We start from the raw sequence: 20,572 nt of genomic DNA, 5'->3' as shown, positions 1-20,572 counted from the left end.
GGCTCCATCACTCAGACGGAGAGCAAATCAATTATTTGTCTGGATTAGCCAGAAAATGGCACTCCCTATGCAAATGTGGGGTGTGAAACCTGACACTTCATGGCAGCTCCACTGACAGAGTGGTAGTGGAGAGCAGGCAGATGATGCTTTCTGGCACTATAAGGCACTGGACCCTATGACATTCACAGGGAGCTTTGTACAACAAAATGTCAGTTGGAACCATTCCAGAACCGCTCAAAGTCCTCCATATAGGGGACTTAACATCTATTAGAAAAGCACAGTTATATTTCATTACCATGTCTTCCCTACTACTGCTCAGTTTGATAAAAACATGGCTTAATGACTGAAGGTAACTGCCAAAGGAAACACCAACATAAAGTGTCTTAATAAGACATTGGGTCACTACGAGCCAGAACAGCTTCAATGCGCCTTGTCATAGATTCTACAAGTGTCTGGAACTCTATTGGAGGGATGCGACCCCATTCTTCATCAAGAATATCTATAATTTGGTGTTTTGTTAATGGGGTTGAAAAACACTGTCTCAGGCGCCGTTCCAGAATCTCCCTTAAGTATTCAGTTGGGTTGAGATCTGGTGACTGAGATGGCCATGGCATATGGTTCACATCGTTTTCATGTTCATCAAACCATTCAATGACCACTGGTGCCCTGTGAATGGGGGCATTGCCATCCTATATGGGCATAGCCATGGTAGACAAAATAATGGGCAATTGGGCCTGCCCAGCATTTTTATACATGATCCTAAGTATGATGGGATGTAAATTGCTCAGGAACCACATCTGTGTGGAAGCGCCTGCTTTCAAAATACTTTGTATCCCTCATTTACTCGAGTGTTTCCTTTATTTTGGCAGTTACCTGTATGTTTTAAGCGTAGGGAAATATGAGTATGTTGTGTTTACGTGGAGTTACTGCTCTCTCTCTCACCCACATACACTCAGGTACAGAGTATCGCCCTTTCTTATTGCCAAGCTATTTGAGAGGGCTCTGCTAAAGTCCAGTAGTCACAGGGCAACAGCTCCCTCATATATATATATATATATATATATATATATATATACAGTGCCTTGCGAAAGTATTCGGCCCCCTTGAACTTTGCGACCTTTTGCCACATTTCAGGCTTCAAACATAAAGATATAAAACTGTATTTTTTTGTGAAGAATCAACAACAAGTGGGACACAATCATGAAGTGGAATGACATTTATTGGATATTTCAAACTTTTTTAACAAATCAAAAACTGAAAAATTGGGCGTGCAAAATTATTCAGCCCCCTTAAGTTAATACATTGTAGCGCCACCTTTTGCTGCGATTACAGCTGTAAGTCGCTTGGGGTATGTCTATCAGTTTTGCACATCGAGAGACTGACATTTTTTCCCATTCCTCCTTGCAAAACAGCTCGAGCTCAGTGAGGTTGGATGGAGAGCATTTGTGAACAGCAGTTTTCAGTTATTTCCACAGATTCTCGATTGGATTCAGGTCTGGACTTTGACTTGGCCATTCTAACACCTGGATATGTTTATTTTTGAACCATTCCATTGTAGATTTTGCTTTATGTTTTGGATCATTGTCTTGTTGGAAGACAAATGTCTTCCAATCCTCCGTCCCAGTCTCAGGTCTTTTGCAGACTCCATCAGGTTTTCTTCCAGAATGGTCCTGTATTTGGCTCCATCCATCTTCCCATCAATTTGAACCATCTTCCCTATCCCTGCTGAAGAAAAGCAGGCCCAAACTATGATGCTGCCACCACCATGTTTGACAGTGGGGATGGTGTGTTCAGGGTGATGAGCTGTGTTGCTTTTACGCCAAACATAACGTTTTGCATTGTTGCCAAAAAGTTCAATTTTGGTTTCATCTGATCAGAGCACCTTCTTCCACATGTTTGGTGTGTCTCCCAGGTGGCTTGTGGCAAACTTTAAACGACACTTTTTATGGATATCTTTAAGAAATGGCTTTCTTCTTGCCACTCTTCCATAAAGGCCAGATTTGTGCAATATACGACTGATTGTTGTCCTATGGACAGAGTCTCCCACCTCAGCTGTAGATCTCTGCAGTTCATCCAGAGTGATCATGGGCCTCTTGGCTGCATCTCTGATCAGTCTTCTCCTTGTATGAGCTGAAAGTTTAGAGGGATGGCCAGGTCTTGGTAGATTTGCAGTGGTCTGATACTCCTTCCATTTCAATATTATCGCTTGCACAGTGCTCCTTGGGATGTTTAAAGCTTGGGAAATCTTGTTGTATCCAAATCCGGCTTTAAACTTCTTCACAACAGTATCTCGGACCTGCCTGGTGTGTTCCTTGTTCTTCATGATGCTCTCTGCGCTTTTAACGGACCTCTGAGACTATCACAGTGCAGGTGCATTTATACGGAGACTTGATTACACACAGGTGGATTGTATTTATCATCATTAGTCATTTAGGTCAACATTGGATCATTCAGCGATCCTCACTGAACTTCTGGAGAGAGTTTGCTGCACTGAAAGTAAAGGGGCTGAATAATTTTGCACGCCCAATTTTTCAGTTTTTGATTTGTTAAAAAAGTTTTAAATATCCAATAAATGTCGTTCCACTTCATGATTGTGTCCCACTTGTTGTTGATTCTTCACAAAAAAATACAGTTTTATATCTTTATGTTTGAAACCTGAAATGTGGCAAAAGGTCGCAAAGTTCAAGGGGGCCGAATACTTTCGCAAGGCACTGTATATACACACACACACACACACACACACACACACACACACACACACACACACACACACACACACACACACACACACACACACACACACACACACACACACACACACACACACACACACACACACACAGAGAGAGAGAGTCCCTGTCATTGTGAGAGCAGCTATTTCTGCCATGGTCTCTCAGGCTCAGTGCCTTGAGAATAACATGCTAATCTAGGCTCTGTGCAGTGTGCTCAGCCAGCCACTCTCTGTTGTAAAAGTCACACAGAATTAAATTGTGCTGCTTTCTCTTTTTGAACACAGCCAGATAGGTCTGGGGAGTGTGGACGGAAAGGGGAACTTTGCTCACCACTGTCAAATTAAAGGGGCCACTGACCCCAATTAGACTGTCAGGCCATTACGTCCTTCTAAATCTAAAATTCCTGAATCTGTCCCTGTATACGGATGGAATATGAGACTTATATGATGACTATCACTCAGAAAACAGGTAACAAAAAGTTGCCTTACAAGTTCCTTGTCAACACCACAGCATACCACCCTGCATACCCACTGCTGGCTTGCTTCTGAAGCTAAGCAGGTTTGGTCCTGATCAGTTCCTGGATGGGAGACCAGATGCTGCTGGAAGTGGTGTTGGAGGGCCAGTAGGAGGCACTATTTCCTCTGGTCTAAAAAAATATCCCAATGGCCCAGGGCAGTGATTGGGGACACTGCCCTTTGTAGGGTGCCATCTTTCGGATGGGATGTTAAACGGGTGTCCTGACTCTCTGAGGTCATTAAAGATCCCATGGCACTTCGTAAGAGTAGGGGTGTTTCGTAACCCCGGTGTCCTGGCTAAATTCCCAATCTGGCCCTCAAACCATCACGGTCACCTAATAATCCCCAGTTTACAATTGGCTCATTCATCCCTCTCCCCTGTTACTATTCCCCAGGTCGTTGCTGCAAATGAGAATGTGTTCTCAGTCAACTTACCTGGTAAAATAACGGATACATATTTTTTTATTTTTTTAACTGTGTTTGTGCCAATTATGTTTGATTTATAAAAGACACAGTTAATGCTTATAGCAAATACCTGTCATCAATAGCTATATACTAAGTATGACACATATACATTCACACACTTTCTCCGTCCTTGCCTTCTGAGCTCGTTCTCTCCATCCCCAGAAACACACTAAAATAGTCCAGTTCAGGGAGATTTCAGAGTACTAGTAATAACAAGCCTGTAAGTTAAGGAGCCTTGTTGCTATGTTGCTTTGTTATTGTATCTAAGTGCAAAGTGGGTCCAAGTATCCCAGAGTGAATCAGAGCTCCCACACTCTGCTTCTTATCCGGACGGGATGGGTAACCTTTCTGAAGTACCCCTGACAGATAACGGTGCAGTGTTATCATGTTCTTTCCCCCGTTATCATGACAACCGCTGCTCTCTGGAGCCATTAGATTTAGAAATCTGGACAGAATCCAAGAGGATTTCTCAAAGGAAAAAATACATGAAACATGACAGTGAGAGAGTTGCACTTATCCTAAACTTTTTCCTCTTTGGGGACTATAAAGGAAGCCTGACTCTGACATGACACTCAGAGTTTATGAAAGGGGAAAACAATGGCTCACACAAACATTTGTAGTTTTTCTCCATCTTCCTGTTGCAATAGAAGTCCTTCCATTGCATAGTGCAGCAGGGAGAACTGACGAAAACATCCAAGGCCAGATGGCTATCTGCCAAAGTTTCCCCGAGCCCTCTACTCTGCCGCTTCCATCGCCAGGCAGGAAACATTGAGCACTCACTTTCCTTGGTTCCACAAAGTTCTGTTGACATCCTGTGATTTATGTTGATTGTGGAAATGTTTGATCATCTTTCTCATTGTTGTTATCAAACACACGTGTGTGTGATAACAACATTACTGTTTTCTATGGTTACAGTGCATTCAGCAAATCTGCTCTGACATAGATAAACAAAGTGGTCGTTCCCCACTCATTTCCATTTTGATTCAAGAAAGTCATTCTTGATCATCACTGCTACTTGAGTTTACCTTATAAACCTATTAAACCAGATCAGATGCCAGGTTTGTTATTGTTTGGTCATAGAAATACCCTGAGATGTGCTGGTCAGTGTCTACTCCCCGGGGTGAGTCAGATAGACTGGTGTTATCTGAACCCTGGTTACTAGAGGGGTTATTTCTGGATGGGAAGAGCTCTCTATAGAATTGGACAGGAAGTGTTTTGATACCCCTCAGCTGTCTAAGTGTAGCTCTACCTTTTCATATTGTTTGTAGACAAAAACAATCCATCAGCCTCCCTACTATTTGTCATACGTTCACACAATTAGCGCTGTAGTCACTAAGTGCTTTGAATTTGAATGAACTTTAACCTCAGATTTTGTGCTAAATAATTCTGAAGTATGTCATATCCTTTCCTATTTAAAATCATATCTTACCCACAGTGAACCTTGTTGTTTCTGTTTCAGTGTCTGGACATTCAGAGTATCCTGTATGGCCCTCAGCATAAGAAGACAAGAGCCACGCAGAAGACAGTGGACATGCTGGCCCAGTAAGTCTGCAACCTCAGTAATGACCATCGATACCAACACATTATACATCCAATACATTTATCAATAGGAACATTGTTGTGAGAGAAAGTAAAATAGTGACTTTAATGTGTTGGCAAAATGATAAAGGGCATTCCCTACACTGTCTGCCCTGTTAAATATATTAAACCCACATTGTCATTTACAGTAGTGTATGTTTTTCCAGGGCACCCGAGGTTGCTGGGAGACAGAGGAGGGAGGGTAGCCTGAAAACAAGGCCTCCTTTCTGTGCAGTCCTACCTTCTTATAGCAAGGCAGGAGGAAACGCCAACATGTCGGACTCCTAACATGCCATCAGAGCTGAGCTGGATGAATGAGCCTTGGCCCTCTAAGAAAATAAAGCCTCTCCCTTTGTCGCAAGGAGAAATTCTATGAATTGGAAATGAACCAAGAAGACCCCTGGCAATCCTTTCTGTTTTCATTGTGCATTCTCTGAGAAATGAGTGTCAGGCTGTTGGCAGGACTACGCAGACAGAACTCCTCAGAATGAAGGGAAGGTTCTACAGGAGAAGAGCTGCAGCGGAGGACTCTGTCCCTTCCCTGTCTCTCTGTGTATACAACGAAGACGTTCAATGTTATGTTTATGTTGTATTAATAAAGACTCAAACTCAGGAAACACACTCAAGTAGTAATTTAATTGTTTTTGCAATATGAAGAGGTGTCCAAACAATGGTTGAAAACTCATTCTCACTAAATTCACCCATCTTTATTAAAATAAGAATAAAGTAGGCTAATGCATGAAGCATTATGCGAATAACACCAATGAATCATGAAGGTAGCACATCCCCTTTTTAAACATTCAAAATTGAGGCATGAAATGCTCTTTTGCACTGCAATGTGTACTGCACCATTCTTGTGTTTAAACATGGCACATTGGGTAGTTTGGAGATTTCATTTCACCTATAATGTTGCGTATCAAAAAGGACTGCCTTTTTGATAATGTTCTTAAACACAAAATGAACCTACAGTATGTAAGTGTTTTGGCCAAACGGGGTGTTTTATAAAAGTCTTTCACGCTATATTCACACACTAAAGAGATGTTTAAGGACTTGTACTGTGAAAGGCAAAACCTTTTTTCTAATGTATCTGGGCACTTAAGTACAACAACAAACCATTGTTTATCGCTAACATCTTTCAACTCTAAAGTGCTCTACTTTGGGTCATTTGCATTCAGCTTTGTCACAAAACAATTTGTAAAGCAATTATATTGTATTTCCACACTCTTTATGCTCTGTTATAACAAGACCGTGCCAAGTAAGCATAATGTGAAAGATCTGTGTTCGGTGTTTCTGCACTGTTGCAGAGAAGAACTCTAAAGCAGCTTATTGAGGAAGAAGACCGGGGTTGTGGGGTGAAGTCATATTGGAGGTGCTTTAGTTTTTCCACACGCACGCACGCAGACACACACCACACACACACAGGCAGTGCTACTAAGCTGGTGCGCTGGTCCTAAAATAGCCACGGTGGTACACACACTAACTCACCTCTGAGCCAAGGTGAATCCTGACACTGGTCACCAACACAACATGGCTCATGCCGAGGCAATTCATATGTACTGTGGTTTACTAAAATTAGATATACAGGTGTCATCTCAGACACTAACCATCTGCTTACCTCCTCATTCTCTCTAGCTCTCTGTCACTCCTCAAGTTCTTTCCACCTAGTTTAAAGCCTCTGTCTGTCTTGCTACCACTGCCTCTACAAGCAGAGAAAAACACCTCTCTTTGGAATTCAAGATGGCCGGATTACTTCTCGCCGATCTAAAGCCATTTACAGATTAAAAGATCATGGTGAGGGAACCGGAAGGATAAACTATTTAAAAAAATTGAGGGACAATTATTTTAAACGTATTAGTAATGTCAAACATGCAAAGTGGTGATCAGAATCACTCGATAACACCCCATTTGATTTGACAAATTGCAGTTTAAAAAAATGTCTGTATTTCCAATTCAAATGATTCATAGAGGGTAGATTTCATTTGACAAGACATGATACACTTACTTTTATGCCCTATCATAAACACATTCCAATATATCCATCATAAGCACTGTATTGGATGATTCCACTTATTAACCACAGGAAGTCCCTCAGCAACAAACCACTAGCTTTAAATGTGGTTCCAAATATCATGGCATTACAGGAAACAATATGTATACGTTTTTCTTCTAGCTACATACATGTTGAACCTGTTTTAAGACTGCAATCTTAACCATAACAATGAAGGATATACATGTATATTAGCATCATTCCATATTTGGTTAAAGTATCTCAGGCAAAAAGGAAGAGAGGCCTAAGCAGTGTAGTACAAGTTAGTACACAAATATATACACTCCCTACATATTTATTTGAATGGTGAAGCTACTTTTTTAAAATTTGGCTCTAAACATCAGCATTTTGGATTTGAGATCAAATGTTTTATATGAGGCGACAGTAAAGAATGTCACCTTTTATTTGTGGGTATTTTCATACATATTTGTTTTACCATTTAGAAATGAATGCACTTTATGTATCTAGTCCCCCCATTTGAAGTTGTGATAAGAATTTGGAAAATGTCATTAATAGTGTATTAAATTCAGGCAAGTTTAGTATTTGGTCACATCAAGCTTGTGACTACAAATTTGTTTAATGCATTTTGAAGTTTTTTTGGGTCGTTTTTTGGATTATGTTGTGCCTAATTGTAATTATTGGTACATAATGTATTGAGTCATTTTGAGCCACTTTTACGGTAAAAAATAATATAATGTTTCTGAACACCTCTACATTCATTTGGATGCTACCATGATTTCACCTTGCAGTGTAATGCTGAATACAACAGGTGTAGACCTTGCAGTGAAATGCTTACTTACAATGCATGAAAATACCCTCAATTAACGGTGATATTCTGTACTGTCGCCTCATATAAAACATTTGATCTCAAATCCAAAATGCTGGAGTATAGAGCCACATTAATGTTTTAGCTTCACTGTATAAATAAATAGAGGAGTGTATCTAGCAGGAAATGAATATAACATATTCTCAAAGGGAAGCAGAGAGCAGTGTGAAAATGGGTAACCAATGCTATTTCACTTTTTGATATACAGGCAGTGGCTATAATTTGTATTCTTACCATGATTGTAGGCATCGCAATTTATGAATCGCAACTAATGACGTCACATCACTGTTCATTGCAACTGATTGACAGGTGTGTGGCTTAATATGGGGAGTAATGTAATAAAATGATCTAATTTTAATCAGATCTCATCTTCATTAGATTCAAGATAGACTGTGGCAACTCTTTTCTCATGAGTGACCTTCAGTGGGGGATCCTGTCCTTGGCCGTTATTCACATCCATCTGGAAGGAAAAGGACTTCTCTGATGGCCCCAGCTTGATGTGCTTCTCAGTGACCTCAGTCGTGGATTCTCCTCCCTGTCCCTCACTGCTAGTCACCCAGCCCATCTCATTTGTGACCAGGGTGAATCCTCCCTCTGCTCCAAGGCCGGAGTTGGAGGAGCGTAGAGCCGCCATGATCTGCTCCTCAGATACATCATCCCCCTGCTCCTCCAGCAGCCCAGAGTCCTCCAGGGTTGTTGAGCTCTTGAGCTCTGCCACGATAGTCGTGGTTCCGTTATCGGAGGACTGGTGTACTTTCTTGATGTCCACAGATATGTTCTGAGGACTATCACTGCCGCCTCTTGTGAAGAGCGCCAACTCTTCTTTCAGGCTCCCTGACACTGTTCCTTGGAGCTGCTCTAGGGCTCCCCTCAGCTGCTCTTTGGGGTCCAGAGTTTCCTCTCTCAGGTATCCAAGCATCGACTCCTGTACTGTGGGGGAGACATGGATGGTCTCCTCTTCAATAATGCACTCAGGGAAACTCTCTCGCGCCAAGGAGTAGTCACCCTTTATGTACAGGCTGTCTGATGCAGGTCTGCAACTATCGCTTTCCTCAACAAACATTCTGTTCCTTGAGAGTCCCCCATCCTGGTAGTACCTTTCATCTGAAAGGTCGTCCACCACTCCGTAATGTCCATATGATGCAATACCACCACCCTCCTCAGGCTCTGACAGATTGGCATCAGGTGTAGAGACAAAATACTCTTGAGACTCTTGGTCGTAGCTGTAGTATGGAGATTCACTATCTCTGGAGTCTTCCTGGACCTTCACAGATCCACCATTCCTGCCATAGTTTTCATCTGTCATGGAGGTTTTCATTACTTCATCAACACTCTCATGGTATTTGGTGCCGTGGGGGTCATTCTCTAGTTCTTCAATCTGGAAGAACATTGAAGAGGGCTCGGAGAACTTGGGTGTGGACTTCTCCTCAAACTCGTACTCCTCGTCACTGTAACCCTCCACTGGTTCCTCAATGATCTCCACATTGACAGACTTGTTTTCCATGTCCTCTCCTCCATGCAGCCCAAGGCTGAGCAGGTTCTGAATCATGTTTCCTGTTTCACTGCCCTTGATATCCTCCAGTGACACGTGTTTCACTCCCTTGCTGAGCAGTTGTTCCAGTGCAGAGTCCTCTGACATATCCAGCTCCTCCTGGACCTTGGACTCCAGAATAATCTGTGTCTTTGTTGACCCGTCCTCCTGCTCCGTTTTCTCCACATGGTAAGTGATTTTGGAGTCTGGAGATGAGCTGCAGACCATTCGATCAAAACCAGCAGGTTTCATGACCTTATCAATAAGTTCTTCCATAGACACAGAGTCTAGGACCATCTCATCACTTGTTGTGGTGCCTGCAACGTTGCCGTCTTTGGCATGCATCTTGACATTCTGAAGATGAAATACATCTCCTCTCACCTCTCTTTCAACTTGCCTCTCTACTTTCTTTTTGCTGTTCTCCTCCGTGTTTCTGCTCAGACTCATCATTGGTGGTGACACTATTCTCACTGATTTGATGTCAGCAGTGGGTGAGGCAATGGGACTGGACTTGTTTGCTGTGCCTCGAGAATGGCCGAGAGAATCCTTAGCTGGGTGTTGTGACACCTCTTTGATTCTCACACTCCTCTCCTCCACAACTTTTTTCTGAGCATCTACATTCTTCTTGTCGGTACTCTGGGCCACAGGTTTAATAGTGGAGGATGCAGACTGGGATTTAGTGAACGAGACCATGTCCCTTCTGGCTGCAGGACTCTGATTCCTATTATAGCTGCTGCCTGTGACTGAGATAGGTATGACCCTGGAAGGACTGGTGCGACCATACTGAGATGGAACAGGTGATTTTCTCAAGCTTGAGGTTGGTTCCATGTATCTCACATCCAGAAGCTTCCTTACATCCTGTCTGGCTGAGGTGGAAACTCTTGGTTTGTAGTGTTGTGGAGGCCTCATCTTAATATCTGAGGTAGAGAGTTAAGGACCAAATTAATATGATTATAAATCCTTTATATAAATATATTGGGAAATGGTTATCACTGCATATATATACACTGAGTATACAAAACATTAACAACACCTGCTCTTTCCATGACATATAATGATCAGGTGAATCCAGGTGAAATCTATGATCCCTTATTGATGTCACCTGTTAAATCCACTTCAATCAGTGTAGATGAAGGGGAGGAGACAGGTTAAAGAAGGATTTTTAATCCTTGAAACATTTGAGACATGGACTGTGTATGTGTAACATTCAGAGAGTTAACGGGCGAAACAAAATATTTTAGTTCCTTTTGAATGGGGTATGGTAAGAACTGCAACGCTGCTGGGTTTTTCACACTCAACAGTTTCCTGTGTGTATCGAGAATGGTCCACCACCCAAAGGACCTCCAGCCAACTTGGCACAACTGTGGGATGCATTGTAGTCAACATGGGCCAGCATCCCTGTGGAATGCTTTCGACACCTTATAGAGGTCAGCAACGGGTGTGGCTGAAATAGCCAAATCCACTAAATTGAATGGATGTCCACATACTATTGCATATATAGTATATCTACAGTACCTGTCAAAAGTCTCCTACTATTTCAAGGGTTTTCTTTATTTTTACTATTTTCTATATTGTAGAATAATAGTGAAGACATCAAAACTATGAAATAGCTCATATGGAATCATGCAGTAACCAAAAACGTGTTAAACAAATCAAAATATATTTTGTAGCCACCCTTTGATTTGATGACAGCTTTGTACACTCTTGGCTTTCTCTCAACCAGCTTCATGAGGTAGTCACCTGGAATGCATTTCAATTAACAAGTGTGCCTTGTTAAAAGTTAATTTGTGGTATTTCTTTCCTTTTTAATGCGTTTGAGCCAATCAGTTGTGTTGTGAGAAGGTAGGGTTGGTATACAGAAGATAGCCCTACTTGGTAAACGACCAAGTCCATATTATGGAAATAACAGCTCAAATAGACAAAGAGAAATGACAGTCCATCCTTACAATAAAACATGAAGGTCAGTCAATACGGAAAATTTCAAAAACTTTGAAAGTTTCTTCAAGTGCAGTCGCAAAAACCATCAAGCGCTATGATGAAACTGGCTCACATGAGGAACGCCAAAGGAAAGGAAGACCCAGAGTTCATTAGAGTTCATTAACAAATTAACACTTGTTAATTGAAATGCATATCAGGTGACTACCTCATGAAGCTAGTTGAGAGAATGCCAAGAGTGTTCAAGGCATCATCAAGGCAAAGGGTGGCTACTTTGAAGAATCTAAAATCAAATATAATTTGATTTGTTTAACACTTTTTATAATTTCATATGTATTATTTCATAGTTTGATATCTTCACTATTATTCTACAGGTAGTAAAAATAAAGAAAAACCCTTGAATGAGTAGGTGTGTCCAAACTTTTAACTGGTACTGTATGTGTGTGTGTGTGTCCAAACTTTTAACTGGTACTTATAGTTCACATAAAGAAATCAGTCAATTGAAATGAATAAATTAGGCCCTAATCTATGGATATCACATGACTGGACAGGGGCACAGCCATGGGTGGGCCTGGGAGGGCATAGGCCCACCCACAGGGTATTTGTAAAGTTTTTACGTAACAGCCTTATTCTATCTACACACAATACCCCATAATGACAAATCAAAAACTGTTTTTTTAAATAAAAATTTAGCACTTTTATAAAAAAATTACAAACTGAAATATCACATTAACATCAGTATTCAGACCCTTTACTCAGTACTTTGTTGAAGCACCTTTTGGCAGTGATTACAGCCTTGAGTCTTCTTTGGTATGACGCTACAAGCTTGGCACACCTGTATTTGGGGAGATTCTCCCATTCTTCTCTGCAGATCCTCTCAAGTTGTCAGGTTGGATGGCGAGTGTAGCTATTTTGCACAGCTATTTTTAGGTCTCTCCAGGGATGTTCCATCGGGTTCAAGTCTGTGGCCTCATTTCTAAAACAGACTTACGGTCAATTTTGATCTTAAGTATGACTTACGCAGAAAACGATGTAGAGTATAAGTAGTTATTTATAAAACCTTAATTTGACCTGGAAATTATGTTATCTCTATGCAAAGTCTAGACTTGACGTAAGTGATTTTCCTACTACTTATGTACGGCTATTATTTTTTCCCCTTGCAGTTTAAGGTCAGACCATTTCTTTTTCACATCAGCCACAGTTCTGTCTTGCTGCCCCACCTCGTTCACTGCAGTGGCGACACACTCCCAAGCTACCTGTTTGGCTTTGTTTGTCAACCCACTATTTAGTCCACCGAATAATACGTGTTGCCTGTCTTCAATCTCCTCTACCATCGCTGTGATCTCATCTTCCAAAAAGTTCGCTTTTCTCTTTTGGTCCATGGCTATTCCTGACTAAACCCTAATTTGTGCTAGCATTCTATGAGGGGAAATCACTGATTGTAAGGCATTTTCAGGTGCTGTCAATTTTAAGTTAATTTGAGATTCATAGATCACAGTAAGTTACAAATGGGCTTCTTAGAACCTGTGTAAGCAAGGTTTTTTATGCTCAGTATCTTTTATGAATCAAACGTAAGCACACCGTCGGAAATTATCTTATGACTAAGTTCAAGTATAAATCTAAGAACATTTTTATAAATGAGGCCCCTGGACTTTGGCTGGGCCACTCAAGGACATTCAGAGACTTGTCCCAACGCCACCCCTGCTTTGTAATGGCTGTGTGCTTAGGGTCGTTGTCCTGTTGGAAGGTGAACATTTGCCCTTGTCTGAGGTCCTGAGCACTTTGGAGCAGGATCTCTCTGTACTTTACTCCGTTCATCTTTCCCTCGATTCTGACTAGTCTCCCAGTCCCTGCCGCTGAAAAACATCCCCATAGCATGATGCTGCCACCACCATGCTTTACTGTAGGGATTGTGCCAGGTTTGAGGGTTCCTCCAGACATGATGCTTGGCATTCACGCCAAAAAAGTTCAGAGAAGAGAATGTTGAAGAGAATGTTGTTTCTCATGGTCTGAGAGTCCTTTAGGTATCTTTTGGAAAACTCCAAGCGGGCTGTCATGTGCTTTTTACTGAGGAGTGGCTTCCGTCTGGCCACTCTGCCATAAAGGTCTGATTGGTGAAGTGCTGCAGAGAGGGTTATCCTTCTGGAAGGTTCTCCCATTTCCACAGACGAACTCTGGAGCTCTGTCAGAGTGACCATCAGGTTCTTGGTCACCTCCCTGACCAAGGTTCTTCTCCCCTGATTGCTCAGTTTGGCCGAAGGGCCAAGCTCTAGGAAGAGTCTTGGTGGTTCCAAACTTCTTCCATTTAAGAATGATGGAGGCCACTGTGTTCTTGGGGACCTTCAATGCTGCAGAAATGTTTGGGTACCCTTTCCCAGATCTGATCTTGGACACAATCCTGTCTCTGAGCACGAAGGACAATTCCTTCAACCTGGCTTTGTTTTTGCTCGGACATGTACTGTCAACTGTGGGACTTTATATAGACAGGTGTGTGCCTTTCCAAATAATGTCCAATCAATTGAATTTACCACAGGTGGACACCAATTAAGTTGTAGAAACATGATCAATGGAAACAGGATGCACCTGAGCTCAATTTCGAGTCTCATATCAAAGGTTCTGAATACTAATGTCAATTACATATGTCTGTTTTTTAAATTTATTACATTTGCAAACCTTTTTAAAAACCTATTTTTCGCTTTGTCATTATGGGGAAATTATGAGGAAAATGTTTTATTTCATCCATTTTAGAATAACGCTGTAACAAAACAAAATGTGGAAAAAGTCAAGGGGTCTGAATACTTTCCAAATGCACTATATATAGAGTTAGGGTAATTGAGTAAAATAAAATATTGCTACCAATAGGATGTCACCTACTGAAACATTTGAAACATGTAAATTTACTCTCAAGTGTATAGTAACACAGATTTCCCAGCCAAAAGCGTGACTTATTTGAAAGTAATGTACAATACCTAGGACTCTTTCTCTTGACTGCAGATGTTGCTGATGCTCTCCTTCAATAAGTGCCCTATAGAAAAACAAAAACAAAAGGGCATTAAAACCAGGAATAAACACATGGTAATGATATGATTGGATTTGCATTCTTAGAACAATATTGCTTCTTCAAAATTAAGCACAGGTTTGTTTTCATACAATTACAATCACCTCACAGGAGAATTCTGATCATCCTGCTCTGCCATCTCAAACCTCAAATGAAACACAGAGGTAAGCTACCAGACGATGAACACAACCTATGGACCTGGCCATATACAGAAAAGAGCAGAGGTCAACAACAACACTTTACTACAACAGACCGAAAGACATTAACAACAAAGACACTATACCAGTAACGTTGACCAGCTCACATACCTCGGCAAAGCATTGGCTCCACAAAACAAGTTTCGGAAAACAAAATCTACCATAGGATACTTTTTTGAAGCTATAACCCCTCTGAAAGTCCATGGTGTGCCTCACAAAAGGCTAATGTAAAATAACAGCTACAATGCACCGCTGTCTACTCTCTACTATAGATCCTAATGTGTTAACCGGCAAGTACACTAACATACATACCAGCTTTCCCACTACCTCTCCAAGGAAGACATTTCATTTCTTGCAAATACTGTAAACAAAGTGCAGATGTGTCACCCTAAGTAGGCCTACTACAAGAGAGCTCAATTCAGAGTCTCGGGAGACCAGGGAATTGTCTGTAAAAATAGCCTTGAATTAGGCCCCAGACCAGGAGAAATGAAAAGACACTCTGGAACAGACCCGAAAAGAGACCAGTGTTCGTATTACATTTCTGAAAGAACTCTGGACAATGGGTAAAAACAATGTCATTAAATGTCATTGCTTTATATAAATAACCATGTGCATCGATCATAGTTATTCTGTGGGACTAAAGTAGTCTCTGTTATGATAATGTTGAAGTGTTCTTGAAGTGATCCACTGTGACCAATGGGAATTGTAGTGACATAATAGTCTGGCATTGTCATTACAGGGCTCAACAGGTTGACATCTATCAAGTAATAAGCCCTTTTGAACACTTTTTTCTAACAGAGATATGAAAAGCATATATTTCCTGTTCACCGAAAAACAAACTATAACAAATAAGCCAAAATATCCCTACACAATGTTTTTTTTACCTTTATTTTACTAGGCAAGTCATTTAAGAACAAATTCATATTTTCAATGACGGCCTACAAACAGTGGGTTAACTGCCTGTTCAAGGGCAGAACAACAGATTTGTACCTTGTCAGCTCAGGGGTTTGAACTTGCAACCTTCCGGTTACTAGTCCAACGCGCTAACCACTAGGCTACCCTGCCGCCCCAATGAGGATAGGGAGTTAATATAAGTATAAGTAAAGGCTGTGTGGAGGAATGCTAAGTGCCCCTGCCAAATGGGAGGGCAGCAGAGCATTTGCTTTGCAGCTACAGTGAAGGGTGAAATCACTATAAATACATTCCAAGACCAACAACACTGCAGCATTGAAGGATCTGTGTTGGGCCTAACACGACAGAACTAGCATCAACAGGCAAAACAGTTGTATTATTATACATAAGGCTGCTTTGTAATTCCATGGTACTATTCAATTGCGATATTAAACATATTGTTTTTACACAAGCACTGTCATCTGACAGCTGATTAAAAACCACAATGTTGTATTCCTCAGAATCAGCATTTTCAGCCAGCTCCTCTGATTTCCCAAGATAGTAAAAAGGGTCTCTCTACAGGTCCTAACCCATGAGGCAGAATAAATGTCACAGTAAATATTTAACCATGCTTGGATCACATGGGAAGTAAGGCTACTATGGGTTGCATTACAGTCATTTCTACTACAAGTCTCCATAGTGGTCTCTATTGAACTCAGAAAGGCCTAACCAGAACATAAAAAGACCTACCTGTAGTAAGCCACCTCCATGCCCAGATCCATCTTGACCTGCAGGAGCTCCTGGTGGTCTCTGACCTTTTCTGCCATGGTGTTGGCCAACATTTCCCGCTCCCTCTCCAATTCATCAATAATCACCTGCAAAGAAACCATGGAACAGAATTGTGAACCTGTACATTCCCTTCTATCCTGTTCTAACATACTTCTATGAGACTATTATAGGGATGGTCTACATTTATTTTGTTCATTGCAATATCAGGTAGAGGGAATTAAGATAAGAGATGGTGCCCTGAGTATGAATATAAAGACATCTTTCAGGTCACAAATGACTGTCCAGGTTTGTCCCTCTACAGTACCTATATGGTCATGCATTGAACTACTTGTCAGTTTCAATAGTACTTGGTTCACCATCTGACCCTCTGTGTTTATTTCTAAGTAGGCAACCGATTCAATTGTATTGAGCGTGTTAGGGTGAACATTAGCAGTGCTGTTGTGTTGTGCACCTGTTTCAAGGCCCTTGAGACACCTTCCCTAGAGAAAGCAATAGTAATGGCGTCTTTTTGTATGCACTATCGGGGGGGGGGGGCTAACTTCGCCACGGCTTGTCGGCCGAAGCCTATGGGGAAATGAATGGATTTTTTGTAGTTTTTTTTGATAAATGCTGAAAAATAAGGTCTGTGGTAAACACAGGCTTAAGAGATCTAAAACACATTGCACCAAATGTGGATCTAGCGTTTGTTCAGCGTGCTGTGTTTTAGGGACCACCCGCTGTAGACATCTTACTGACGCCATTTTTTCACACAATTCTACATGTAAAATTGGTGTGCACTCGGTTCGCAAATTAGGTTCAGGGGTGCTAAGTACTCTCGGCCAGCAAACGCTGTTGGTGTGTCTGAGCCTTATATGTTTTGTTCTAGTAGATCATCTTCATCAGCTAATGTCACTTTTTGTGAATTTTGAAGCATTTATGTAATCACAACTAGCACATAAAGGATTCATAATTCCTAAAGGGCATGTTAACTGATGCGCGCGAGTGTGGTTTGCAAAATAAATGTACACATTCATGTTACTCAATCATTGCACCCACACTGTTCACACGTCTGTGTAGCCAGGTGCTAAAATAGAACTTGGTTCTATTTGTGATGCTTAACACGCTACAAGTCCTTCCTCTCCCATCTCCTCATTGGTTTTTAGGAGCATTTACCAACGTGGGTGATTGAAAGACGAACTGAGGTCCACACTCCAGTCCAGTTGGTGGTGGTAATGCACCTTAAAATTGGTTGCCGACCGCCATATAAAGTCCAAAGAAGAAGAAGCCTGAAGGAGGAGAGACTACTAGAAACTTACCCTTTTATCTGTTTATTAATTGTTGGAGTAGAGGACCTTGTGCATTTCAGGTAAAATAACAACCCAATGTTTATATTCCATTACGAATTAGCTAGCAACAGCAAGCTAACTAGCTAAATTGCCATGAATGTTGACTTTTCAACCTGTCCCAAAATTAATATAGTTGGTTTAGAGTTTTTTTTATATTTCAACCTGCGTGTCCTGATCGCGTCTGGTGTGGGTGGACAAAATCAACATGAACGAGCGCGAGTGGTGTGGTCAGCATGTAAGCCTGTGTTAACCTCAAACCTTATTTTTTGCTTTTATCTCAAAACTCCATTCTTTTCCCATTCATTTCCCCCATAGGAATGGCTGAATGAACCAGATAAAACTAATTTCTGTTTTTTAGGACTACAAGCTGGTGAGCTCTAGTTCACTGTTACCTCTCATTTAAAGGAGAAGGAGGATGGACTGGATGAATCATAGGTGATCCCTCTAACAGATCAGACGAATTAGTCAGCTCAACAACTGTCCCTTTAAGTCTAGTCTGACACTCACTGTCCTAGAGTGAAATATGGCATCCCATTGGATGAGTGTCAGGGTCAATTTACAATTAATTTCTTGGGATTGCAACATAATTTTTAACAATTAGACATGACTTGAGAGTTTTACGACAATATCATGCATAACGTACCTTTAAATTCAATGCAGTTGACTTGCAAATGTGCATGGGAGAAAAATGATTGACCTGCTTGGTATAGCTCTATCATTAGTAGGCCACTAAGGATTAGTCTCTGCATCAGCTAATTGGTTTAAGTGGCTGGTGCAATCCTTTTAGTCTGTCCTGAAACACTGCACTGGTGCAGAATGCATTTTTCTCTGTGGTTATGAATGGAGTTTTGGGCAGTCCTTTTAATGGCATGGGCTATAAATCAAAGCTCCTGAGATTATTTTCTAGATTTATTTGCTTCAAAACCAGCGACTGTGTGTTGATATCATGTATAAAAGTGTGATCCCCAGTGGATGAATGAAGGCAGTGGGTGTGAAACAACAGAATGGCACCCCTCACTGTGATCCAAACAGGCCTGTCAGGGAACATGCACTGAATGATAGTTTATATGCAGTAGTTGTGCACATTTAGAATCACAAAGTAGTACCATGACTCGTCAAGTTGGATAGTGATACTTCTGAACCACAAGGAGGTGTGGCTCATGTATCAATTCCACAGCTCCTGCAGTAACCTTTACCCCTCTTTTTAATTCCTGTGGGCCAATATGATTGGTGATTGAGGTGCACGAGCACCTGAGCAAGAGTGGCCCCTGCTGTTTCACTAAATGAATCAAGTATATATATTTTGTGTAGTTTAAACATAACTTTGAAAGCATACAGCATACTGTGAACATTATCCGTGAAGACATAGCTGATCAATTAGTTCAGTCATTTTAATTTAGATTTTTTTATTTTAATTTTGACATTACCAAACACTATAATTTATATAAAGACCCATCTGTCATCATAATAATTATGCATAATGATATAAAATATGATAATGTGCTATAAAAAAAACACATTGTGGATGTTGGGGTAGCTGCTCTTTCTCGTCAGATCGTGGGTGTGGCACCTAGAGGAGGAGGTGGTCAGCTCTCATGGAAAGGCTGGGCAATCTGTGCGCAGCACCCATCACGTTGAAGAAATGCATTTTATGATCCATGAACAGATCCAAAAATAACACACGTATTGCATTTTTTTAAAACTATTCTAAAAAAAACAGCATGAAGGACAGAGAGTGATGTCTAAAGTAACATGGGTTGCAAACCCAATTTTCTCACCTGATACTTGGTGATGTCCCCATGGAAGTTCTCCTGCATGTCTATGAGCTGTTCCTCCAGGTGTATTTGAATCTGACCGTGCGTGTCAGCCTCTTTGCGTAATTTGTCAAACTCTGCGGCATAATGTATCTTTTCCCTTTGGAGATCATGCAGCCTCATCTGGTCGGCTTTGATCGAGTCCTCCATTTCTTCGACCTTCCTTCGATACATTTCGAAGGTGTCCATCCATCCATCGGCCAGGCTGAGGGCATACTGTTGCATATCTTCCATCGAGACTCCCGGAGGGCCATGATACATTTTGGTAACATTAGGTCGTGAATGGACCTGGTTCTGAAGCTTGGTCATTTCTTGTCTGTGCGCATCCTCAATAAATCTGTACTCGTTCTCAAGCTGGAACAGACGTTCCTCAAGTGCACCATTAGTCTGTTGAGCTTTTTGAAGCTGCTTTTCGCAACCTTTCATCTCTCCATCAATGTCTTTGCATACCACCTGCTCCTCACCACACATAGACTGTAACATCTGAAACTCTTGCCATAACTTCTCTCGTTCCATCTCGGCTCGGGACTTCTCGAAGGATAGTTGCCCCACCGTTCTCCTCAGGTCCCGCATTTCGGCCATACATTTGTTCTCCCATTCCACCGTTTTATCTTGTCTTCTCTTGTTTATTTCAGTTATCAGGATTGCATTTTCATGCTCCAACTGCTTCGTTCTTGACAGATACTGGCCCAGTCTGTTGTTGAGCTCCTGTAATTGATGTTTTTCGGCATCGAAGCTCCTGAATTGTAACATTTTGTCATTTACAAATTGTACACCTTTGCTTCTTTATATTTCTATACAGGGGAAATGTTCTACTGGTCTTATTTGCAAGTGCGTCTGTGAGCAGAGCTGTGATGCAACTATGTGAT

General features: G+C 41.3%; 2 protein-coding genes across 4 annotated transcripts in view; one reads left to right on the top strand and one right to left on the bottom strand.

Annotated features, from left to right (window-relative positions):
* Window positions 1–5,911, top strand: part of ttc23 (tetratricopeptide repeat domain 23) — a 24,006-nt gene extending 18,095 nt beyond the window's left edge. For all 3 annotated transcript variants that reach the window (XM_031801487.1, XM_020456407.2, XM_020456408.2), the window contains exons 10-11: window positions 5,172–5,254; window positions 5,458–5,911. In XM_031801487.1, coding sequence (XP_031657347.1) covers window positions 5,172–5,254; window positions 5,458–5,578 — 204 coding nt within the window. In that variant the 3' untranslated portion in view covers window positions 5,579–5,911. The remainder of the gene's footprint in view (window positions 1–5,171; window positions 5,255–5,457) is intronic.
* On the bottom strand, window positions 5,908–20,572 carry synm (synemin, intermediate filament protein). The gene is made up of 4 exons (XM_020456833.2): window positions 19,668–20,572; window positions 16,526–16,650; window positions 14,599–14,654; window positions 5,908–10,611 (listed from the first exon to the last, which is right to left on the bottom strand). Exons 1-4 carry the CDS (start codon window positions 20,454–20,456, stop codon window positions 8,522–8,524), a joined length of 3,060 nt encoding a protein of 1,019 aa, XP_020312422.1. The 5' UTR covers window positions 20,457–20,572; the 3' UTR covers window positions 5,908–8,521.

Source organism: Oncorhynchus kisutch, linkage group LG22, assembly GCF_002021735.2.
Source record: "Oncorhynchus kisutch isolate 150728-3 linkage group LG22, Okis_V2, whole genome shotgun sequence".
NCBI lineage: Eukaryota > Metazoa > Chordata > Actinopteri > Salmoniformes > Salmonidae > Oncorhynchus > Oncorhynchus kisutch.
Note: the sequence above shows the minus strand (reverse complement) of the source record. Positions and strands in the feature narration are given on the sequence as shown.

Bases quoted from the DNA above. Each gene is read 5' to 3' on its own strand.
- synm (XM_020456833.2), bottom strand. From the start codon at position 20,456: ATGTTACAATTCAGGAGCTTCGATGCCGAAAAACATCAATTACAGGAG. The intron at 16,651-19,667 runs GTGAGAAAATTG...GTTTCTTTGCAG, and splicing joins GGGACATCACCAAGTATCAG to GTGATTATTGATGAATTGGA. The intron at 10,612-14,598 runs GTATTGTACATT...TCTCTACCTCAG, and splicing joins GTCAAGAGAAAGAGTCCTAG to ATATTAAGATGAGGCCTCCA.